This window comes from Triticum aestivum, chromosome 6D (genome assembly GCF_018294505.1).
Source record: "Triticum aestivum cultivar Chinese Spring chromosome 6D, IWGSC CS RefSeq v2.1, whole genome shotgun sequence".
Lineage (NCBI taxonomy): Eukaryota > Viridiplantae > Streptophyta > Magnoliopsida > Poales > Poaceae > Triticum > Triticum aestivum.
In genome coordinates, this window is record NC_057811.1 from 376,261,892 (window position 1) to 376,280,581 (window position 18,690).

Consider the following 18,690-nt stretch of genomic DNA (forward strand, 5'->3'; position numbering starts at 1 on the left):
TAACTATAGGAGGAGAGGAGAAGGTTGCGGCAGGGCCAACCGGTCTGTGAACCTTTTCAACCAAACTACCGGTATCTGAATTACTGACAGTAAAGAATCAGGGGGTCAGCTGAATGTGATATATAGACAACCTCGTAAAACAAGCAGCGAGTACAGAAGCCAATCATGATTAAGGGATCATTAGCCAACCGCGTAGTCACAGGCACATGCTGCCGGACGAAATCTGCTTATCTGCATGTCACGCTACTTTCGATCATAATTCTGGAGCCGACGGACTAGTGCGCGCGCAGCCGTCATGGGCTCGGGTCCCCCACGTCTCGGGCATCTGTCACAGCAGGTGGACCGAGGTTCCACCACTGCGGCAGCGCCCCCACTTCACGGCACGTGGAGGCTCTCAGCGAGTCATCAGTTAGCCAGTCAGCTTTGTCACGGGCAGCTGGTGGTGCGCCCAAAAGAGCGTTTCGTCGTGGAATAATCGCGTTCTCCCATCACACGCTCACACCACTCTTCAGTCAAATATACGGGCAGCTTCGATTAACCACGTGCTCAGAGAATTACGCGGTCGCCACGGCACGGCAAATCTCTCGCTTGAAGCTTCAGATCACGGCGCGGCGATAGGATCAGTCTGTCGGGAAACAACTCCAACTCCAAGCCTGGCTTCAGATTTGACACGTTCCATTCCGCCCGGACACCGGCCACACCCACACGTCTAGTCCCACGACCGGAGACGCGTCCGTCGTCGTGAACCCGTCAAGCAAGACCGATCTTGCACACACGCACGCACACGAGCTGACGACCTACGCCCACCCATCATCATCACAGAGGCAGGCATCGTCAGGTACTACTACAAGTCCACAACCAAGCACACGAACCTAATCAAGACCACCAGGTTTCGCCCCGTTGCAGAAGCAGCAGCATCTGGGTTGCCATCAGCATTCAGCATTCAGCAAGACTCGGCCAATGCTGCTGTTACAGATTACAAATGCACCATTAGTAGTAAGGTAGATGCAACTTGTGTACGCAGCCGGCACGCAGCCATCACCCTGTACAACACCACCTCGTCCATTCACATCACCACATGAGCTGCTTGGCCCCTCTCTTCTTGACGACGGCATCGAAGCGGCCGTCGACCATGCTGATCTGGTCCATGAGGGACCGCCGGATGTGGCCCGGCGGCGTCTCGGTGATGCCCGCCAGGTACACGTCGGAGGAGAGGTCGAACTTGAGGGTGGCCATGGGCGTGTTGGGCTTCTTCACCAGGTCGTCCTCCAGCATGATCTCCGCCACCCGGGACAGGATGCTGAACGCCACCCCTACAAGAACCCTCGAGTAGGCCTCCACAATGGCGTGCCCCACATCCTGCACCATCCAAGGAGTTTTTTCAGAGAAACGCACAAGCAAGCATCCCTTTCACCCACCGGCATGTTGTGTCATGACAAACTTATTGTTACCTCGTTATACTGGACCTTCACGACGTCGATGAACGTTGGAGGCAGGTTGGGGAACCTGGACTTCAGAAGCTGGATGAGGGTCTCGACCCTTTTGATGCACGCCGACATCTTCTCCAGCTCCGACGAACTGTCCTTCATGAACTTCCACGAATGCCGTGCAGGGGACCTCCTGCTTCTCTCCTCTGAGATCCTTTGGTTCCATGCAAACAGTGCACCCTCTAACCGGTTCATGGTCTCGAGCACGCTATGCTCGGTTTTTAGACTCAGAGAAACAAAGATTTCTTCGATGGGAATATAGTCCGTGGTTATGGCATGGTACAGGTCTTCACCCAAGCTAGATCTACCAGACTGCAAGTCCAATCAAGTATTCATTACGATCACAACTCGGTAAAAAATGGAAGTAAAATGCGAGTAAATATAATTTGTATACTTGCCTTTGGAAGGGCGTCCATAACAGCCATGGGAATAGGGATCTGAAGCAGGACTTGTTCGTTGATAGACTTGGCAGCTTTGAGGATTTGATGAACAAGTTTTGCCTGAAACACAATCCTTTTCCTCTGGAACTGAGATAGACCTTGTTCAGGGACACAAGGGGATGGAAGCCACCACTTTTTGGTCTGTCTTTCACCATTATTTTTGCCCCGGCCACCTGATCGGCTACCACTCTCCACGTACCAATACTCTGTGTCCACCATCGAGTCCAGAACTTCCTACATATTTGGTTGCATATGCCATTGGTAAATCCAAACTGTCACAAACACACATAATTTGCAGAATATACAATATTTGTTATGGATAGGTCGATGTTTTTTTAATAGAGATGAAAGCTGTGTTAGATCTGCATATCCATATAGTGCTCTCCATCAAAGATAATTTTAAGAGATATGAAAACACAGTGGCAACATACAATTAGCATGGAATCAAGCTTCTGTAGAGCAGGAAGGTTCACATGAACATCTGAACGGGCCTTTGGGGTCATAATCTGCATGAAGCAACCAAATAAAAGAGTTCTTACATCTCAGATAAACTTCATGCAAATAGAGATGGTTAATTCAGTGGCTCATTACCTCAAACATGCACCCATCTGCTCCATTTTGCTTTGTAGGTACCAGCTCGACCATGTAGGTCGTAGGAGAAAGCAACCAGTCCATTTCCTTCCTCCACCTGATCTTCTTTTCCTCACACAATGGTTCCAACTTCCACAGCTCTCCAAAAATAGTGGCTGTCATGGCAAACGCTCATTTTAGTGATAATGATGGTATGAAAAGGAATACCAAATTGGGCAGCTTCTAAGGGTCAAGTATACCTGAGAGATTGGTTATGCCATTGGACAAGGCCAGAGCAGCACAAACTCCTCTGGCACCTCCAGAAACGTCATCACCAAGCAGTAGCTTTGCAAACTTCTCCTTCATGATCTCAATATCAGCAGCACTCAACGTATATGTGATTGGATTCTTCCCTTTGAGAGGGAGTAGATGAATAGCATCGAGTGTATCGAACTCATAAAGTGAATGCTCCTCCTGCTTGCTCAGTGGAAGGCATTGGGAAGAGAAGGAAGAGCCATCAACATCTTTGCTGGAGGAGCAACTTGAAGCTTCATCTTCAAGGGAATCAGCGGTGACACAGCCATCCGCCCCTGTTGTTGCACTAACGCCACTATCCTCATCATATGAGGAACTGTTGAAAATGCAGCTCTCGAGGCCATTGTATGTCGTCACCTCTGCATCAGTGGATATTTTTCAATTTATATGCACAACTGAAAAAATATATTACGGAAACATACGCACTGAAAATGCTTGGTCAGATGCCACGGCACAATAGTGCCTTAGCTTAGGATATTGCAAAGAACAGATTACAATAGGATATACAACTGCTATTGGATCTTTTGGGTCACTGAACTTATGCATGCGCATATATGCGCCTTATTAGCAATAATTTAAGCAAGATTTGCAGCTCATCATGGTTTAAGGAGGAGCCCCAGTTAACCAAGAACAAACACTGGAGCAACTATGAATTGTACAATGTACAAGTCCATCGTTGATTAGATAGGAGGAACGATAATTAAAGTAGGCATTGCAGCGTCTGGGACTCTTTCGTTCACTAAGCTTATAAAAGTGCATACGAGCGCTTTATTAGAACGATAACGCAAGTTAGCTGTCGATGTTCCAGGTGGTTTAAAGAGAACCCCTGGTTAACCAAGGAATGAGTACAGCAGTAAAGCCAACTACGCATTCTACAGTCAGGTGTTGACCATTCTTGGACAAACTTAGAATGGTGTTATAAATAGGCTATCCATCCCACATGCTTTTCTGCTGAGATTATAACAATCCATCTCAGGGAGAACTTTGAAAGTGCATCTGCAGAAGAATCGTGTGCATCTCTCTACAACGGTATAGACTACATAGTTGTGACCCAGACTTAGCTTAATCTAAACTACCTATTAGCTATAGTATCATCACTTTGATAAAAAAAGCTATAGTATCATCACAGAAACGGCATTAAAAAAACGCTCCACTCAATGCTAAACAAGCAAACAAATCTCCACACCCCAAAAAACGGCCATCGTCTACAGAAGTTACAAATTTACAATATAAATCCTGAGAAAGTAGCAACGTCCTTATTCAAAGATCAAACAAAATACAGCAAGAACATCATGCAAAAACTCATTGTTTGTAGCCCGCATTTGTATACAGAAACTATTACCGACACTCCATCCAGTGACCTACGCCGCGCAAACCGTGGTAGAAAGATTCTCACGAGGTGCACACACACTCTGCAGGCATATGCTCGCCCCACATGTTCGTAGACAAGTCATCCTGCCGTTACGCATAGTGGTACCAGTACCAGCCAAGTCGTAGGCCCTGTTCTCCTCTACCTGCCCTGCGTCTCAAAAGCAGCAGCGTGCCACCACGTTAGCTCTTTTGCCCCCAAAGTCAATGGGGGCACAGAGACGCCGCACTTGGAGCGGCCGGGGCCCACACCCCGCTCCACTCCACTCCCCTCTACTGTATAAACAACTCTACGGGTAGCTACAGAAATATACAAATGGAAGCGAAACGGATGGCACCAGAAAGGGACCAAAAAGTAGCCGGAGAAAAGAAATCTAAATCTTCACGGGTTCGAAGTAAGCCGTTGATGGGTAGCCAGAGGCAAAAGTCGGCGATTAATGGCAACCATACTGTAATCGGAGTGCCAGTGCTGTGTTGCCAGGGGAAGTTGAATTGAACGGGACGTGAATGCCCGGATCCTATCGATCAGACAAGGAGATCATAAACTAGTACTGTACTAACTGCGTACTAGCTCCTCTCTTTCGTGGCCGGTGATCCCCATTTACTCCCACGTCGCACAGCAGAGTGTGGCAGCATCGCCAGCCTCTGAGGAAGCCCGCGCGCCGGGGTACGCGATCAACAGTGGGCTGGCGCAGGCCGTGACTTCTCGGTTCCGAATGACAGTACCACCCGGAGTTATGCTAATCATCTCTACCAGGCCCGGCGGCTTTGATTTGGAGAGCAGGTGAAAGGGTTGCAAATAAAAAGCCCCTAATTTCAGGCCAGATTTGGGACCTCCTGATGCAGCACGGCAGGACGCCCGGGGTTTGTACACACGGGCATCCAACAGCTAACAGCTAGTACCACTACCAACTCGTGCGCTTGAGGATAAAAATGGCAACGAAGATACGAACACAAACTGCCCTGATGAACACCACATGAACAGATCAAAAATCAAGACCAAAAATGTCACTAGCAGGAAGGAAGGAAGGAGGGGGGAGGGGATAGGGGTCTGTCTTACTTTCCGGCTCTTGGTCCATGTCGACGCTGAAGTCCTGCGGCCGCCGCCGGCAGCAGGCCAGCGTCTTCATCCTCATCTTCCTCCTCCCCGGCAAGCACAATCAGTGGGCACCGAACCTGAAACCCCGGAGACATCACAACGGGCAGAAGAGTCAGGACGAAAACCAATCTCAAAACTACTAGTAAATGCGCTGCCGCAATAAACGCGGGGAGCCGTACGCGGCGGCGATTGGAGGCGAGGCGACCGGCGAACGGCAAGAGAAGGAGACGGGCTCCCGTCCGCACGGCCGCAGATTTTAATCCCCTCGCCCCCCTCCCTTTAATTTGTTTACCGCGACGCGCCACCTCCCTCACCCACGGCCACGAACGAACGAACAATCGCGCCTTTTCAGATGCTACCGAATGATTGACGCATCAGCAGCGCAAAGGCAAAAGCGAAAAATAAAGAATTGCTAATGGAGGAGCAAATCTAGCGAGGATATTCGGCTAAGGGATGCATTGACGGCGCGATATTGCGCATTTACTAGTTACTACTAATAATAATCGGAGGCGTCGACTGATGATAAAAATCCGTTGTGTGTCTTTGCTGTCCGGACGGGGATTTATGGGCGCAACGGAAACGGAGGGCGGTGCTACGGCTGGCTGGTGGTGACGCGTCAGGGGGAGGGGCGCTCGCCGGTCGAGGCACTGGCGGCCGTGCAGGCGGTGCGGAGGCGTTGGCGTTGGAACTTTGAATTTTGAACTGGGCCGGTGGGTGGGAAGGACTGGGGAAAGAAAGAGGGTTCACGAGGACATGGGCAGTAGGCTTTCTGTTGTGAGCTTCGCTATGCTATGCTAGCTTTTAGTGCGGGACGACGACTGTGAGGCGGAAAGCGATGACCTGAGGAAAAAGATGTGGGGGCGAGGTGAAAAGAGATGAGGTGAAAACTGAAAAGGCCCCGAGGTTTGTTGGCTCGCGCTTTTCCTCCTCCCCGGCGTTGGCGTTGGTGCCGCAGCGGGGCGATGACGACCTGACGACGGCCTCTCGCAAGAAGTTGAGATGGGTCTGTGGAAAGGCGGCTCGCCTCACTACTGCCCTGCGACAGCCTTTTTCATGGCGGTTTTCCTCGCGATGGGGATGGAACGAGCAGGAATGGGGCTAAAGGGGCCGGTTCGAGGGGGAAATACGGGGAGGGTTCCAGCTCGAATCGCGCCGGCATTTCTGGTGGGCGAGGTTCTTGCGAAATGTAGAGGCGAGGGGAGTGGTGGTACCTTTGCGGCGTCGTTCCGAGGCAAGGTGTCAGCGGCCGGAGCGCTCCGGCATGGATCTGCGGCCAAGGAAACAAGAGGTGATGAGAGAACCTCAATCAAGAAGGAAACCATGAACAGATGGAAATACTAGCTGCCTGACTAGGCATGAGCTTACCAATGGTCCGAATGGAGGGAGGCAGGGGCCAGGCCTCGAGCGTGAAGAGACGGAGGAGGCAGGGCGGCGAAGAAGGGGAGGAGGAAGCGTGTGTGTCCCTGTGTGAAGGCCTGAAGGGGGGCTGCTGGTAGTGGTAGTGGTAGTGGTGGTACTCTGCTCTGTCTGACTATATGTTGCGATAGATAATAAATGCGGCAGGAAGGGAGAAAGAACAGAAAGCGGAGCGAAACCAGGAAGCCAAGCATGTGAGCGTGCAGGTGCCGGATCAAATATACTACTCCTACTACCCCCGCAACCGCACCATCAGCGGCCTCCCCCTGGGATTTGCTCCGTACCTCCAACCAACGGAGCCACCCGCGCTACTAATCAGCAACTCATCCTGCTCGTCTGCTTCGCTCGCTCGTTAACCTCTCGCGGCCGGCAGCTCACTCCACCACGGGCTCCAGAAGTTGAGATCCTGAAACAAAAAAAAGGCTTTGTTTCTTTCTTTCTGGTAACCACGAAGGAAAAAAAACATTTTTCTTGGTTGCAACGGCAGCGGGCGGAATCGTTTGCTTCCTCCCTTCACTTCTCCTCCCTGCCCTATCCCTGACACCTCATTTGTCACCTGTCTCGGCCTTCATTTACTCGCGGAATCGCTTGCCCTTTTCTTCCTCCCCTCCCCCTGACCGACCGACCGATCACTTCAGGCCAGGCACGCTTCTACACTTTCACATTTCCCGGTCAACTTTACTTTTACGACGCGACGCGCAGGCGCTCGGTCAGAGCCGTCGGATGCCGGATGGACGGTGGAGATCCGTGACCATACTCTGTAGACCAGGGGTATCCGAGGCCTGATGGATACGTTTGACGTTCCTACGCGTACCGCCTTGTTCTCTTGTGTCACGTGTGGCCACTGGCCAGCCATGCCACTATACACGTTCCCGCACGTACTACTTGGCATCCTGGCTGGCTCGATAGGTCTACCGGGTCCTGGACGTACGTACGTGCTGAAATGAAACCAAAGGTCATTGATGAACGTGAGCCCGGAAGAATGGAAGGGGGCTAGGGACAAAGCATTCCTTCGGCGGACGGAGCAGGCAAGAATGCGTGCAAAGTTTTCGGTCCCCAGCCCACTCGCATCGCATAGTCGCACTCTTTCGGTCGGTTTTCTTTCCCAGGCGCGCGAGGCGACAACGGGCGCATGTTGCTTCTCGGGCCCAGGGTTACGGACACGAACACACGCACAGTAGTATGCCGTCCGTATTGTACACGTAGTGTGCTAGTGCTACTGGTGAGTCGTTGGAAAGGTCGTCTGAGCGTGCGCACGTGAAATCCTCCCTCCCGCCGGCATCGACCATGGATGGGTAGAAAGCATGTGGCGTGTCGCGTGTGTGCGGTTCATCCATCAAAACTCGCTCGAGAGTTGCTGTAATATGTGCACCGGCCTCGGTTGTCAAACTCGCTCGAGAGACTGGGATCCCCACCACGTCCGGGTGAACCGAAATGATAGGCAATCAGTCGCTACTTGTTTCTTTCCAACAACAATCACATGTCTCAAAAATCATTGTCTGTAAAAAGGTTGTAGATTGCTTGCAGGAGTAGAATGTCAACCCGAGCATCATGCATCTGAATCCCGTCCAAAACGTACTCTTCAAATCAACCAAAAGGCCAGCACACCATACAGGAGAGGACAGGACAGGGCGCATGAGTGATCGTGATCGTGCACAAGCGGACGCACGGCTCAAATGCGGCCCCGTTTCCCGTTGCACGCATACCATAGTGTATTAGTGATTCTTCAAGTATGTTCACTTCACATATCCGGGCCACCGAACGAGGGGGAGGACACCAGCGATAACAAGTGACTGACGATGACCAGCTAGCGCGCAATGCTCACTATCATCGATCGACGCACGGTCGATCGGTCACGTGCCAAGTGCCTTAGACGAGAGGGCAAGGCAAGCAACGCTGCATGAGTGTACTGTAGTAGGCCGTGCATGCAGTTGCAGCACGCACGCTCGAGCCCCTGTGCGGTCCAAGCTGCTGCTGTCCAGTAGAATGGAGAGCGACGCGTCAGCGCACACATCACACGCGCATCACCTCCGATCTTTGGGTGCATGGTGCGGGTAGGCCTCGGGTCGGGCGTCCCGAAGGTTTTTGCTTCTCCTTTTCTGGCACGGGCAGACGCTGACCCTCACGCACGTACTACGCCGTAGGTTGCATCATGAAGGTCAAGCATATAGCAACCGATCGGGAGTGTCGAAGGGCCAGTGGCCGATCTTTATTAGAAGAAGAAGAAGAGCAGTACAACACCGCGAACAGTCCAGGAGGTCTGGGCCTGCCGGCAGGTGATCAGAGAATACAAGCGCAGGAAAGCGAGCTGGCTAGCTAACTAAATCAGCCACACATCCGGCGGATCTCCACACTCCAATATCCTCCTTGATTAGGTCTAATACCCTATCAATATTACAAGCTGTGTGTTGAAAAATTCTTGCATTCCTCTCCTTCTAGATTCTCCAATGAATAAGAATGGCGATTGTGTCAAAGTTCCGGCGCGCTTGCTTTGGGATTGCCTTCCTTGCCGCCAGCCACCGGTCCTCAGTGCTATCGAAACTGCTGTCCGGGATGGGGAACACGACTCCAGACCATTGTTTGAAACTGCTCCAGAGCTGCTGTGTGAATCCACAATGCACAAACAGGTGTGAGCAGCTCTCCGGTTGAGCTAAACAAAGAGGGCAGTCCCGATTGCAAGGCCAGCCTCGTTTCTGAAGATTGTCTGCCGTAAGGCACTTCTTCTGTATGACTAGCCACATGAAGAACTTGCAGCGTGGGGGGGGGGGGCTTTGGATTTCCATAAGGGTTTGTAACAAGCAAACCTGATTCCAGCCATGAAAAACATCCTATAAGCGCTACTGACTGTGAATTGGTGGTGTTCTGTCCTCCTCCACTCAAGTCGATCCTGAGCCTCCGAATCAAGAGCAGTAGTTTGTGCAATGTCCCAGACCCATAAGTATTGCATCAAAGCTTGGACTGTCAGGCCACCTTTGATGTTTTTATCCATCTTCGATTGTGTAGCGCATCCCGGACTGACAGCTTGGAATCTTTCACAAAAGAAAACAAAGCTGGTGCCAATGAGGCAATACTACGCCCTTCCGGTGTCCAGTTATCAGTCCAGAACTCGGTAGTGTCGCCTCTCCCCAGAACCACTCGACCTGCAGCCGCAAGGATAGCGGAGGCCTCCTTGTCTTGCAGGTCAGGAAATAGCTGCCAAGGCCGTTTCTCAGTATCCCATCTTAGCCACTGCCATCGACACCGAAGCGTGATCCCAAAATCTTTCAGATTCAAAAGACCGAGGCCTCCCCATTCTTTAGGTCTGCAAACCCGGGCCCAGGGCATCAGGCAATGGCCTCCGTTGATTTCCTCCTCTCCTTTCCACACAAAGGCTCTACATCTTCTGTCGATAATCTTCAGAGCCCACGCCGGTAATGGGATAACCGACAGAAAGTGCATTGGTAGAGCCAACAGAACCGAGCTCGTCAGTGCCACTCTCCCTGCTAGCGCCAACAGCTTGGGTTTCCACCCTTTCATCTTGCTGGAGTACTTGTCAATCAGAGGCAGAATGTCATGCCTCCTCAATTTAAAGATTGAGAGCGGAAGCCCCAAGTGCTTTAGGGGGAACTGAATGTGCCGACAGTTGAAAAAAGCCGCAACCTCCATGGCCTATTCGTCCCCACACCTGATGCCCGTGACGGAGCTTTTCTCAAAATTGATTCGTAGCCCCGAGGCCTCACCAAACAGCTCAAGGATTGCAGAAATGACCTGAAGATCAGATGCAACTGGAGCGGAAAAAATAATCGCATCATCCGCAAAGATAGAGGCCCTTGGGGTTCTTACATCCACACCAAGATTTACCAGCAGATTTTGACTCACAGCCCAACTAAGCATAGCTTGCAGCGCATCTATGGCCAAGATAAAAAGAGCCGGCGATATAGGGTCGCCCTGCCTTACTCCCTTCCCCAGTGCGAACGACATGATGGTTTCCCCACTGATGAGAACCGAAGAGGCGGCTGAGTTCAGAAGACCACATATCCAGGAGCACCATTTGTTTCCAAAACCTCTAATCTGCAAGATCTCCAAGAGAAATTCCCAGGACAAAGAATCAAATGCTTTAGATATATCTATTTTCATAAGCACAAATGGTTGTTTCTTCTGATGCAGGGCTCTGGCCGCATTCCGAACAAACTTGAAATTCTCATGTATGGATCTCCTAGTGACAAAAGCACTCTGGGCTCTGGAAACAATATCTGGAAGCACCAAGGCCAAGCGATTTGCCAAAACCTTAGAAAAGATCTTGGCCACTCCATGAATTAGGTTGATAGGCCTAAAATCCGTTAGCTGCATCGATCCCTCCTTTTTTGGCAACAACGTGAGAATGGAGGTGTTTAGCCCACTGAAGGAGTAGAAGTGTCCCTGATGAAGGGCATCCATAACTGCCATAAAGTCATCCGCGATGATGTCCCAACAAATCTTGTAGAAAAGCCCGGAAAAACCATCGGGTCCGGGGGCCCGGTTAAAAGGCATTTCATCCAAAACCTTCTTAATTTCCTCTCTGGAGAAAGGAGCCTCCAGATCCCGAGAAGAGGCCGCCGATATCTTGCCAAGGCCCACCCTCGTCAAGTCAATAACCTTGTGTCTAGCCGTTGGGACCCCGATCAATTCCTTAAAGAAATCATGAGCCAGGTTTAGCTTTTCTTCCATGGAGGTAGCCAAGCGCTCCCCAGATTGCAGGCAAGGAATAAGATGCTTCCTTCTGCGCCCGTTAGCTTTGAGATGAAAGTATTTCGAGTTTGCATCTCCTTCCTTCAGGTCCTTGATTTTGACTCTTTGTCTTAGTCTAACTCTCTCCAAGGATGCCAGAGCCAGGCATTTGCCTTTCAAAAAACCCTTGAGTTTTCTCTCCTCAGGAGATAGGGCTCTAGTCTCTTGTGCTGTGTCCAGACGGAGAATGATCTCATTAGCTATCTGGAGTTGCAAATTCATGGCACTATGCTTCCTCTGTCCCCACCTCCGAAGTGCCTTAGCAGTGCGTTGGAGTTTAGTACTTAGAACGTGCATCGGGTTTGCACTGGAAACCTCCTCCTCCCAAGCCTCCTTTACTACCTCCTGGAACCCTGGTAGCTTGCACCAAAAGTTTTCGAATCTGAACCTGAAGGCCCTGGGTCTGTCTGAGGAACAAGATAGGAGCATTGGACAATGGTCAGAAACATTTGAACTCAAGGGCAGTAGGTCGTTGATTGGATACAGGTCTTCCCATTCATTGTTAAACGGAACTCTGTCAAGTTTGGCCAAAATGGACCTTTCCTGCCCATTACACCATGTGAACTTCCTACCCACCAGGGGCATGTCATGCAGACCCAGCTTGTTGATTGTGTGTCTGAACTTGTTCATCAGCCTTCTGTTAGCTCTCCCTGTACTGCGCTCATCCTCACGCGTGACTATGTTGAAATCTCCATTGAGAATCCATGGAAGCTGCACTTGCTCCTCGTGCTGCTCAATCTCCTCCAAGAACCGCACCTTGTCACCATCCTCTTGCGGGCCGTAGACCGACGTGACTAGCCAGATTTTGCCATCAGCTAGAGAAGTCACAGTAGCCGAAATAGAGAACTCCAGCTTCTGAACATTTGTGATCCTGTCCAGGCTAACAGAATTCCTCCTCTGGTGCCTTTCGCCGGCAAAGCCTCAAACCCATCAAAATCTGGACTAAGCGTCTGATTAACCACCAAAGGATCAACTACATTCAGCTTAGATTCTTGGAAGCAAACCAAAGACACATCACAGGACTGCATAAATAGACGGATAGAGTTGTGCCTGGCCGGGTTATTCAGCCCCCTAACATTCCACACAAGTAGTCTAAATGACATGACTAACCGCAGACAGCACACCCACAGCGAGTACAGGAGATCTATGCTCCGCACGGCTCTACACTCTCCGGCAAGTTGAAGACCGCAAAACCCTCGTGCGCCGATTCGTCGAAGGCAGCGCCTTCCGGATCAACGAGAGCAGCCACCGCCTTGATGTGGTGTGAAGCCAATGGCGCTTGAAAGAGCTTCAGATAGGCGTCCATGGCTTCCGGGGACATGCGTTCTTCGGCCCTAATCACTCCGAGGCCACGAAGCAGGACATTTGGTGCCCTCTCGACCGGCCCCAGGTGAGCCCCTCCATTCATCTTGCAGAGCCATTCACTCCTGCGTGGGGTGAAGCCGGGCGGCAGCGTCTTCTTGCGTCGGACTAGAGCCGATGCCGCCGGCCATTGCCCCAGGATTGAGGGCCTCGGAGAAGCCCCGAGCCCTGCCAGCAGCGTATCCTGCGCCGACAGGGGGCCAGCCACCCCCGCGCCTCCCGTAGATGAGGACAACGGTGGGAGGAGCTGGTGTGATTGCAGGGGGACAGCAAACAGCGTGCTCACCGCGCTCCCCTGCTCTCCAGACTGCGCCTCCCGCGCAACAGGCAACTTGAGCGGCGGCAGGTTAGCACTCGAGCCAGACGAGATGGCTTGCTTCGATGTCTGATTGTCTCCAGGCCCGTCATCCCCACTGCCCTCCGCTGGACTGAACGAGAGGCACCGAGGGGATGGCTCGCACCGTCCGAAGCCATACCCATGGTCCGACGTTCGCCCCAGCGCCCCTGTTCCCACCGTCGTGGACGCGACCGAAAAGCGGCCGCAAGGGGTGTCCACCCACGCCGCCGAGCCGACCGCGGTGGAAGCCGCCGAAGTATTCCTAGTCCCGCGCACGCTGACCGGCACGGCCAAGGGCTTGGCCAGACCCGGCTCCATGATGGAGCTCGCCCGCGCCGGGGAGCCGAGCTCCAATCCTCCAACCAGAGCGAAGAGGCCATTCACCTGACGGCCGCCCCACTCCCCCGCGATGCCCAGGCCGCCCGGTCCACCAAAGGGGTGGCCTCCCGAGCGAATGGCGTTGCCCGGGTGACAGATCGAGGATGTCGCCTAGAGGGGGGGGGGTGAATAGGCGCTTTAAATAATTATGGTTTAGGCTTGAACAAATGCGGAATAAACCTAGCGGTTAATTTGTCACGCACAAAACCTACAACAACTAGGCTCACCTATGTGCACCAACAACTTATGCTAAGCAAGATAAACTACTAGGTGATAGCAAGATATATGACAAGAAACAATATGGCTATCACAAAGTAAAGTGCATAAGTAAAGGGCTCGGGTAAGAGATAACCGAGGCACGCGGAGACGACGATGTATCCCGAAGTTCACACCCTTGCGGATGCTAATCTTTGTTTGGAGCGGTGTGGAGGCACAATGCTCCCCAAGAAGCCACTAGGGCCACCGTAATCTCCTCACGCCCTCGCACAATGCAAGATGCCGTGATTCCACTAAGGGACCCTTGAGGGTGGTCACCGAACCCGTACAAATGGCAACCCTTGCGGGCGGTCACCGAACCCGTACACTTTGGCAACCCTTGGGGGCGGTCATCGGTACCCGTCAAATTGCTCGGGGCGATCTCCACAAACTAATTGGGGACACCAAAGCTTGCCCGGAGCTTTACACCACAATGATTGAGCTCCGAACACCACCAACCATCTAGGGCGCCCAAGCACCCAAGAGGAACAAGCTCAAGGGTACCAAGCACCCAAGAGTAATAAGCTTCTCAACTTGTAACTTCCACGTACCACCGTGGAGAACTCAAACCGATGCACCAAATGCAATGGCAAGGGCACACGGAGTGCCCAAGTCCTTCTCTCCCAAATCCCACCAAAGCAACTAATGCTAGGGAGGAAAATGAGAGGAAGAACGAAGAACAGAACACAAAGAACTCCAAGATCTAGATCCAAAGGGTTCCCCTCACATAGAGGAGAAAGTGATTGGTGGAAATGTGGATCTAGATCTCCTCTCTCTTTCCCCCCAAAACTAGCAAGAATCCATGGAGGGATTGAGAGTTAGCAAGCTCGAAGAAGGTCAACAATGGGGGAAGAACACGAGCTCAAAGGATACGGTTCATTGGGGAAGAAGACCCCCTTTTATAGGGCCTCCCGAATCCAACCGTTATGTGCTCAGCCCGCACACGAGCGGTACTACCGCTCCACGAGCGGTACTACCGCTCCACGAGCGGTACTACCGCTTAGCACAGTCAAACAGCCCAACGAGAGAGAAAAACACGAGCTGAAAATCTGCCAGAGAGGTAGTACCGCTTATAAGAGGTACTACCGCTCGAGGGGAGAGGTAGTACCGCTTATAAGAGGTACTACCGCTCGAGGGGAGAGGTAGTACCGCTTATCGCGAAACCCGACATGAAAAATGCATCCCCAAAAGCAGCGGTACTATGCGCGGCACAAGGCCGCAGTACTACTGCTTACAAGCGGTACTACCGCTCAAGAGAGCAGTACTACCGCTTGAGGCTTTCAATAACACAACAGAGAAACACAGAGGATGCAATAAAGCCTAAACTGCCACAACTTCTGCAAATGAACTCCGAATTGAGCAAACTCAAGCTTGTTGGATAGATGACAATGAGTAGCATCCAAACAACAAAAGGTTATAATGAGAAGAGGCAGGGGAGGTATGCCTAATATATAGAGGAGAGAAACCTCCAACCGAGAAGAACCGGCATAACCTCCAACATCGAAAACATCATAGCATATGCATGTTAACTCCGTTTTCGATGAACTCGAGCTTGTCATGAAGATGACCAGAAGCTCCAAATCTCACAAGGAGAAAAACCAAACAAGAACCAATAAAGATGATGCAAGGATGCAATGGTTTGAGCTCTCTACGGACGATACGATCAAGCTACTCATCGAGAGCCCCCCTTGATAGAACGACAATCGATCCTATAACCCGGTCTCCCACAACTACCATGAGACCGGTAAAATAGAAAACCTATCAAGGGCAAACCTTTGCCTTGCACATAGTCCACTTGAGCTTTATGATGACGATCTTGACTCCCTCAAGCTAGACCACCTTTCTTGATTGCGTTGGCTTGGTGAAGACTAGTAGATTGCTCCCCATACTCCACTATGGGTGAGCCACTCTTCGGCACATCTTCACAAGTCCATTATCACCACAATGGACGGCAAGCTTCAAGCACTTGATCTCTTCGTGATGCTCCGCTTGAACTTGCACACCGCAAACTTGATGACGACCACCACTTGATGTCATCCTCCATGGGATGTATAATATCTTCCTCTTGACGCTGGCCCGTGGAAACATACCTAACCCCACATAGAACTCTCACGTAGACCATGGGTTAGTACACAAAGCATAAAGGACAATGCTTACCTTACCATGCGATCACGTGATCCCTCTCAGTACATCTTCTATGCTTTGTGTGTTGATCAACTTGATTCACTCTTTGACTTAGTCTTGATCAACCTTGAATCTTTCCAACTCTCTTCATTTGGATGATGTCTTGAAGGTAAACATGAATGATCACACACACTTCTTCATGACATGCTTGCAATAAGCTCAACACTCACAAGACCAATCTTTGGATAATTCCTTAATAGCACCTTGGTCATCACAAACTCTCCTTGAAACCAACAAATGGACTCCAAGAAAAGCCTATGGACAAACCCTTCAAATATAACTCAAGGCAACCATTAGTCCATAGAGATTGTCATCAATTACCAAAACCAAACATGGGGGCACCGCATGTTCTTTCAATCTCCCCCATTTTGGTAATTGATGACAATCACTTTCAAGAGAGTTTATATAAGGAATTATGCATCACCATGCAATGCAACAACCAATAATGCATGCGTATGAGATGCAAATGCTTAGGAACAAAACCAAAGCAAGGAGAAAACTCTGAAGACTTCTCCACAAAACTCTCTGAAACTTCTCCCCAATTGGCATCGATTGCCAAAATGGGGAAAAGCTAAGAAGACCAATATAAAAGGTGTTCCTCCAAACGTTGTGTATTTCTCAACAAGAGAGTGGAATGCCATACACATATCCAAAGATAATACTTGGAGGAAGACCAACTATACTGAGGCACCAAGATTGCAAAAGAATGATATGCCACAAAGACATAACAAAGAGAGAAACAAGCAATCAAGCAATCAAAAGATACCAATTGAAGCAAGCTATCAAAAGATACCAATTGAACCAACTAGACCAATGAACCTACGTGCGACATGAATAAAGATATTATGATATGAGCAGAGGAGTGTTCTAAAGAAACTAGAGAAGCTCCCCATGATTTGTGCACATCAAGAATTTTTGTATTTGGATACAAAGTGCACAAAATAGGATCATAGCTCCCCCAAAATCAATAGAAACTTACAACAAGTGCAAGTGAGCATATAGTAAACTAAGCCTAGTACTTGCAACAAACACATGGTTGAGCAACAAGTAAAAGAGGCAACTTAAGAAAGGGCTCAACCAAAATGATGTTTGTGGGTCAAGGCAATGCACTTGAGAAGACTAATGTACGGATGAGCATTAAGCATCAACATAGTCTTGAATAGTGGAGATACAAGGTGCATGACATGTCCTTGCCACACACACCAAGCAAAGGGGTTCACAAGCACACTCAACATGCAAAAAGAATAACCAACGCTTGTGACAACCCATGGTGAAGAAAGAAAGTGAAAGCTATGTCAAGAGGAGGGATACCAATCGAGATGGCAAAAGCCTCATCAAGACAAGCAAGAGACAAAATATCTTCACCACACAAGAGTGCATCAAGATGCAACAAGGTAAGATCCGTACTCAAGGCAAAAGCTTTCACGGGGCCACCAAAGAAATAATACAAGAAAGAAAAGGTGGACGTGAAAGAAAGGATATCTTCTAGATATGTAATTTCTCTCAAGTGTATAAGATTCTAGGTAGATGAAAATCATGATGATATCGATCCACAAAGAAGGATGTACACATGAAATAGTTACAAAAAGGAAAGAATAATATTTCCATAAGGAATTCATAAATATACAAATAAGATATTTGCTTGGAAGCATAGCACATGGCTAGATATGGTCTTATTGTATACAAATGAATTTCGACCACACGAACATGAAAGACATCACAACTAGCAACAAGAGATCATTGTTGGGATGCCTTGAGAAAGGAAACAAGTATCACAAGAAAGAATGACTAACGTGCCATGATACAACCTACACAAGGTTGATGCAAGAAATGTGTGCATGAAGAAGATGATGATACTTGTTACCGAGATATCAATGGAAGGATGTAGTAAATACCAATTAAAGGTAGATAGTAGTTCATTGATCATCCTAGCTTGACTCCAATAAGCACATGGTGACATCACCTTCCTTGTGAGTGAGCCGAGCATCCAATACATCTCCAATTGTTCCTAGAACAACAACACAAACAAAATGGTACCCAAACTCATTGGGACCAAAGATTTACAGAACCAACAATACATAGGACAAACTGCACTTAAATATGTGCATACATATATGAGAATGAATTTCATGCACATCTCATCCAATTTGAGACTTGGTGGAGTTTCCCCTATATATTGGGTCAAAGAAAGAAAGAAGGAAAGCATGCCAAGGAGACTACATGAAGTTAATATGCATGCTCAATACTTTCAAGAACCGATACCAACTGACAAGAAAAACCAAGTGAAGAAAAGATACCAAATGAATAAATCATCACTTGGAGGATATCAATTGAAAGATACATCAAGTGATGAGATATCCAAGAATACAAGCAAAAAGAAAGATGTCAAACTCCCAAAAGAGAGAATGGTTCCAAACAAACCAAGCGCTCTACAAAGTTTCATGATGGCACAAGTACCAAAAAGAAATGGGTTGCATTCCACCAACACACACTTGATAAGGATCGCAAGATGAGTGTTTTATAGAAAATAGGATAGCTCCCCCAAGACTAGTGCATTATAGAGAATTTGCATTTGAATACAAAATGCACAAGGTGGGATCACCACTTTCACTATATCTAGAAAACACTAGAAAAGATCAAGAAATTAACAAGATCCACAAGTTGTATGGAAGACAAAGGGAGTTGACACAATCCTAGGCAAGAGATAAGGCAAATAAAAGCAAACACCAACGT

General features: G+C 49.6%; 1 protein-coding gene across 2 annotated transcripts; it reads right to left on the reverse strand.

Annotated features, from left to right (window-relative positions):
• Window positions 1-873: 873 nt before the first annotated feature.
• LOC123145202 (rop guanine nucleotide exchange factor 14) lies at window positions 874-6,963 on the reverse strand. Of its 2 annotated transcripts, none has more exons than XM_044564561.1 (9): window positions 6,645-6,963; window positions 6,491-6,546; window positions 5,241-5,356; window positions 2,758-3,171; window positions 2,519-2,673; window positions 2,359-2,433; window positions 1,886-2,161; window positions 1,452-1,799; window positions 874-1,359 (listed from the first exon to the last, which is right to left on the reverse strand). In XM_044564561.1, exons 3-9 carry the CDS (start codon window positions 5,314-5,316, stop codon window positions 1,072-1,074), a joined length of 1,632 nt encoding a protein of 543 aa, XP_044420496.1. In that variant the 5' UTR covers window positions 5,317-5,356; window positions 6,491-6,546; window positions 6,645-6,963; the 3' UTR covers window positions 874-1,071. The 2 variants fall into 2 exon arrangements, with proteins under 2 accessions (XP_044420496.1, XP_044420497.1); XM_044564562.1 differs by lacking the exons at window positions 6,491-6,546; window positions 6,645-6,963 and adding exons at window positions 5,459-5,552; window positions 5,585-6,039.
• Between the last annotated feature and the right edge of the window lie 11,727 nt (window positions 6,964-18,690).

What these genes read in the sequence shown, in the direction of transcription:
- LOC123145202 (XM_044564561.1), bottom strand. Translation starts at nt 5,316, where the DNA reads ATGAGGATGAAGACGCTGGCCTGCTGCCGGCGGCGGCCGCAGGACTTC. An exon ending in TGGCATAACCAATCTCTCAG is followed by an intron (nt 2,674 to 2,757) that starts GTATACTTGACC and finishes TTGCCATGACAG; the next exon opens with CCACTATTTTTGGAGAGCTG. An exon ending in TGAAGGTCCAGTATAACGAG is followed by an intron (nt 1,360 to 1,451) that starts GTAACAATAAGT and finishes TGGATGGTGCAG; the next exon opens with GATGTGGGGCACGCCATTGT.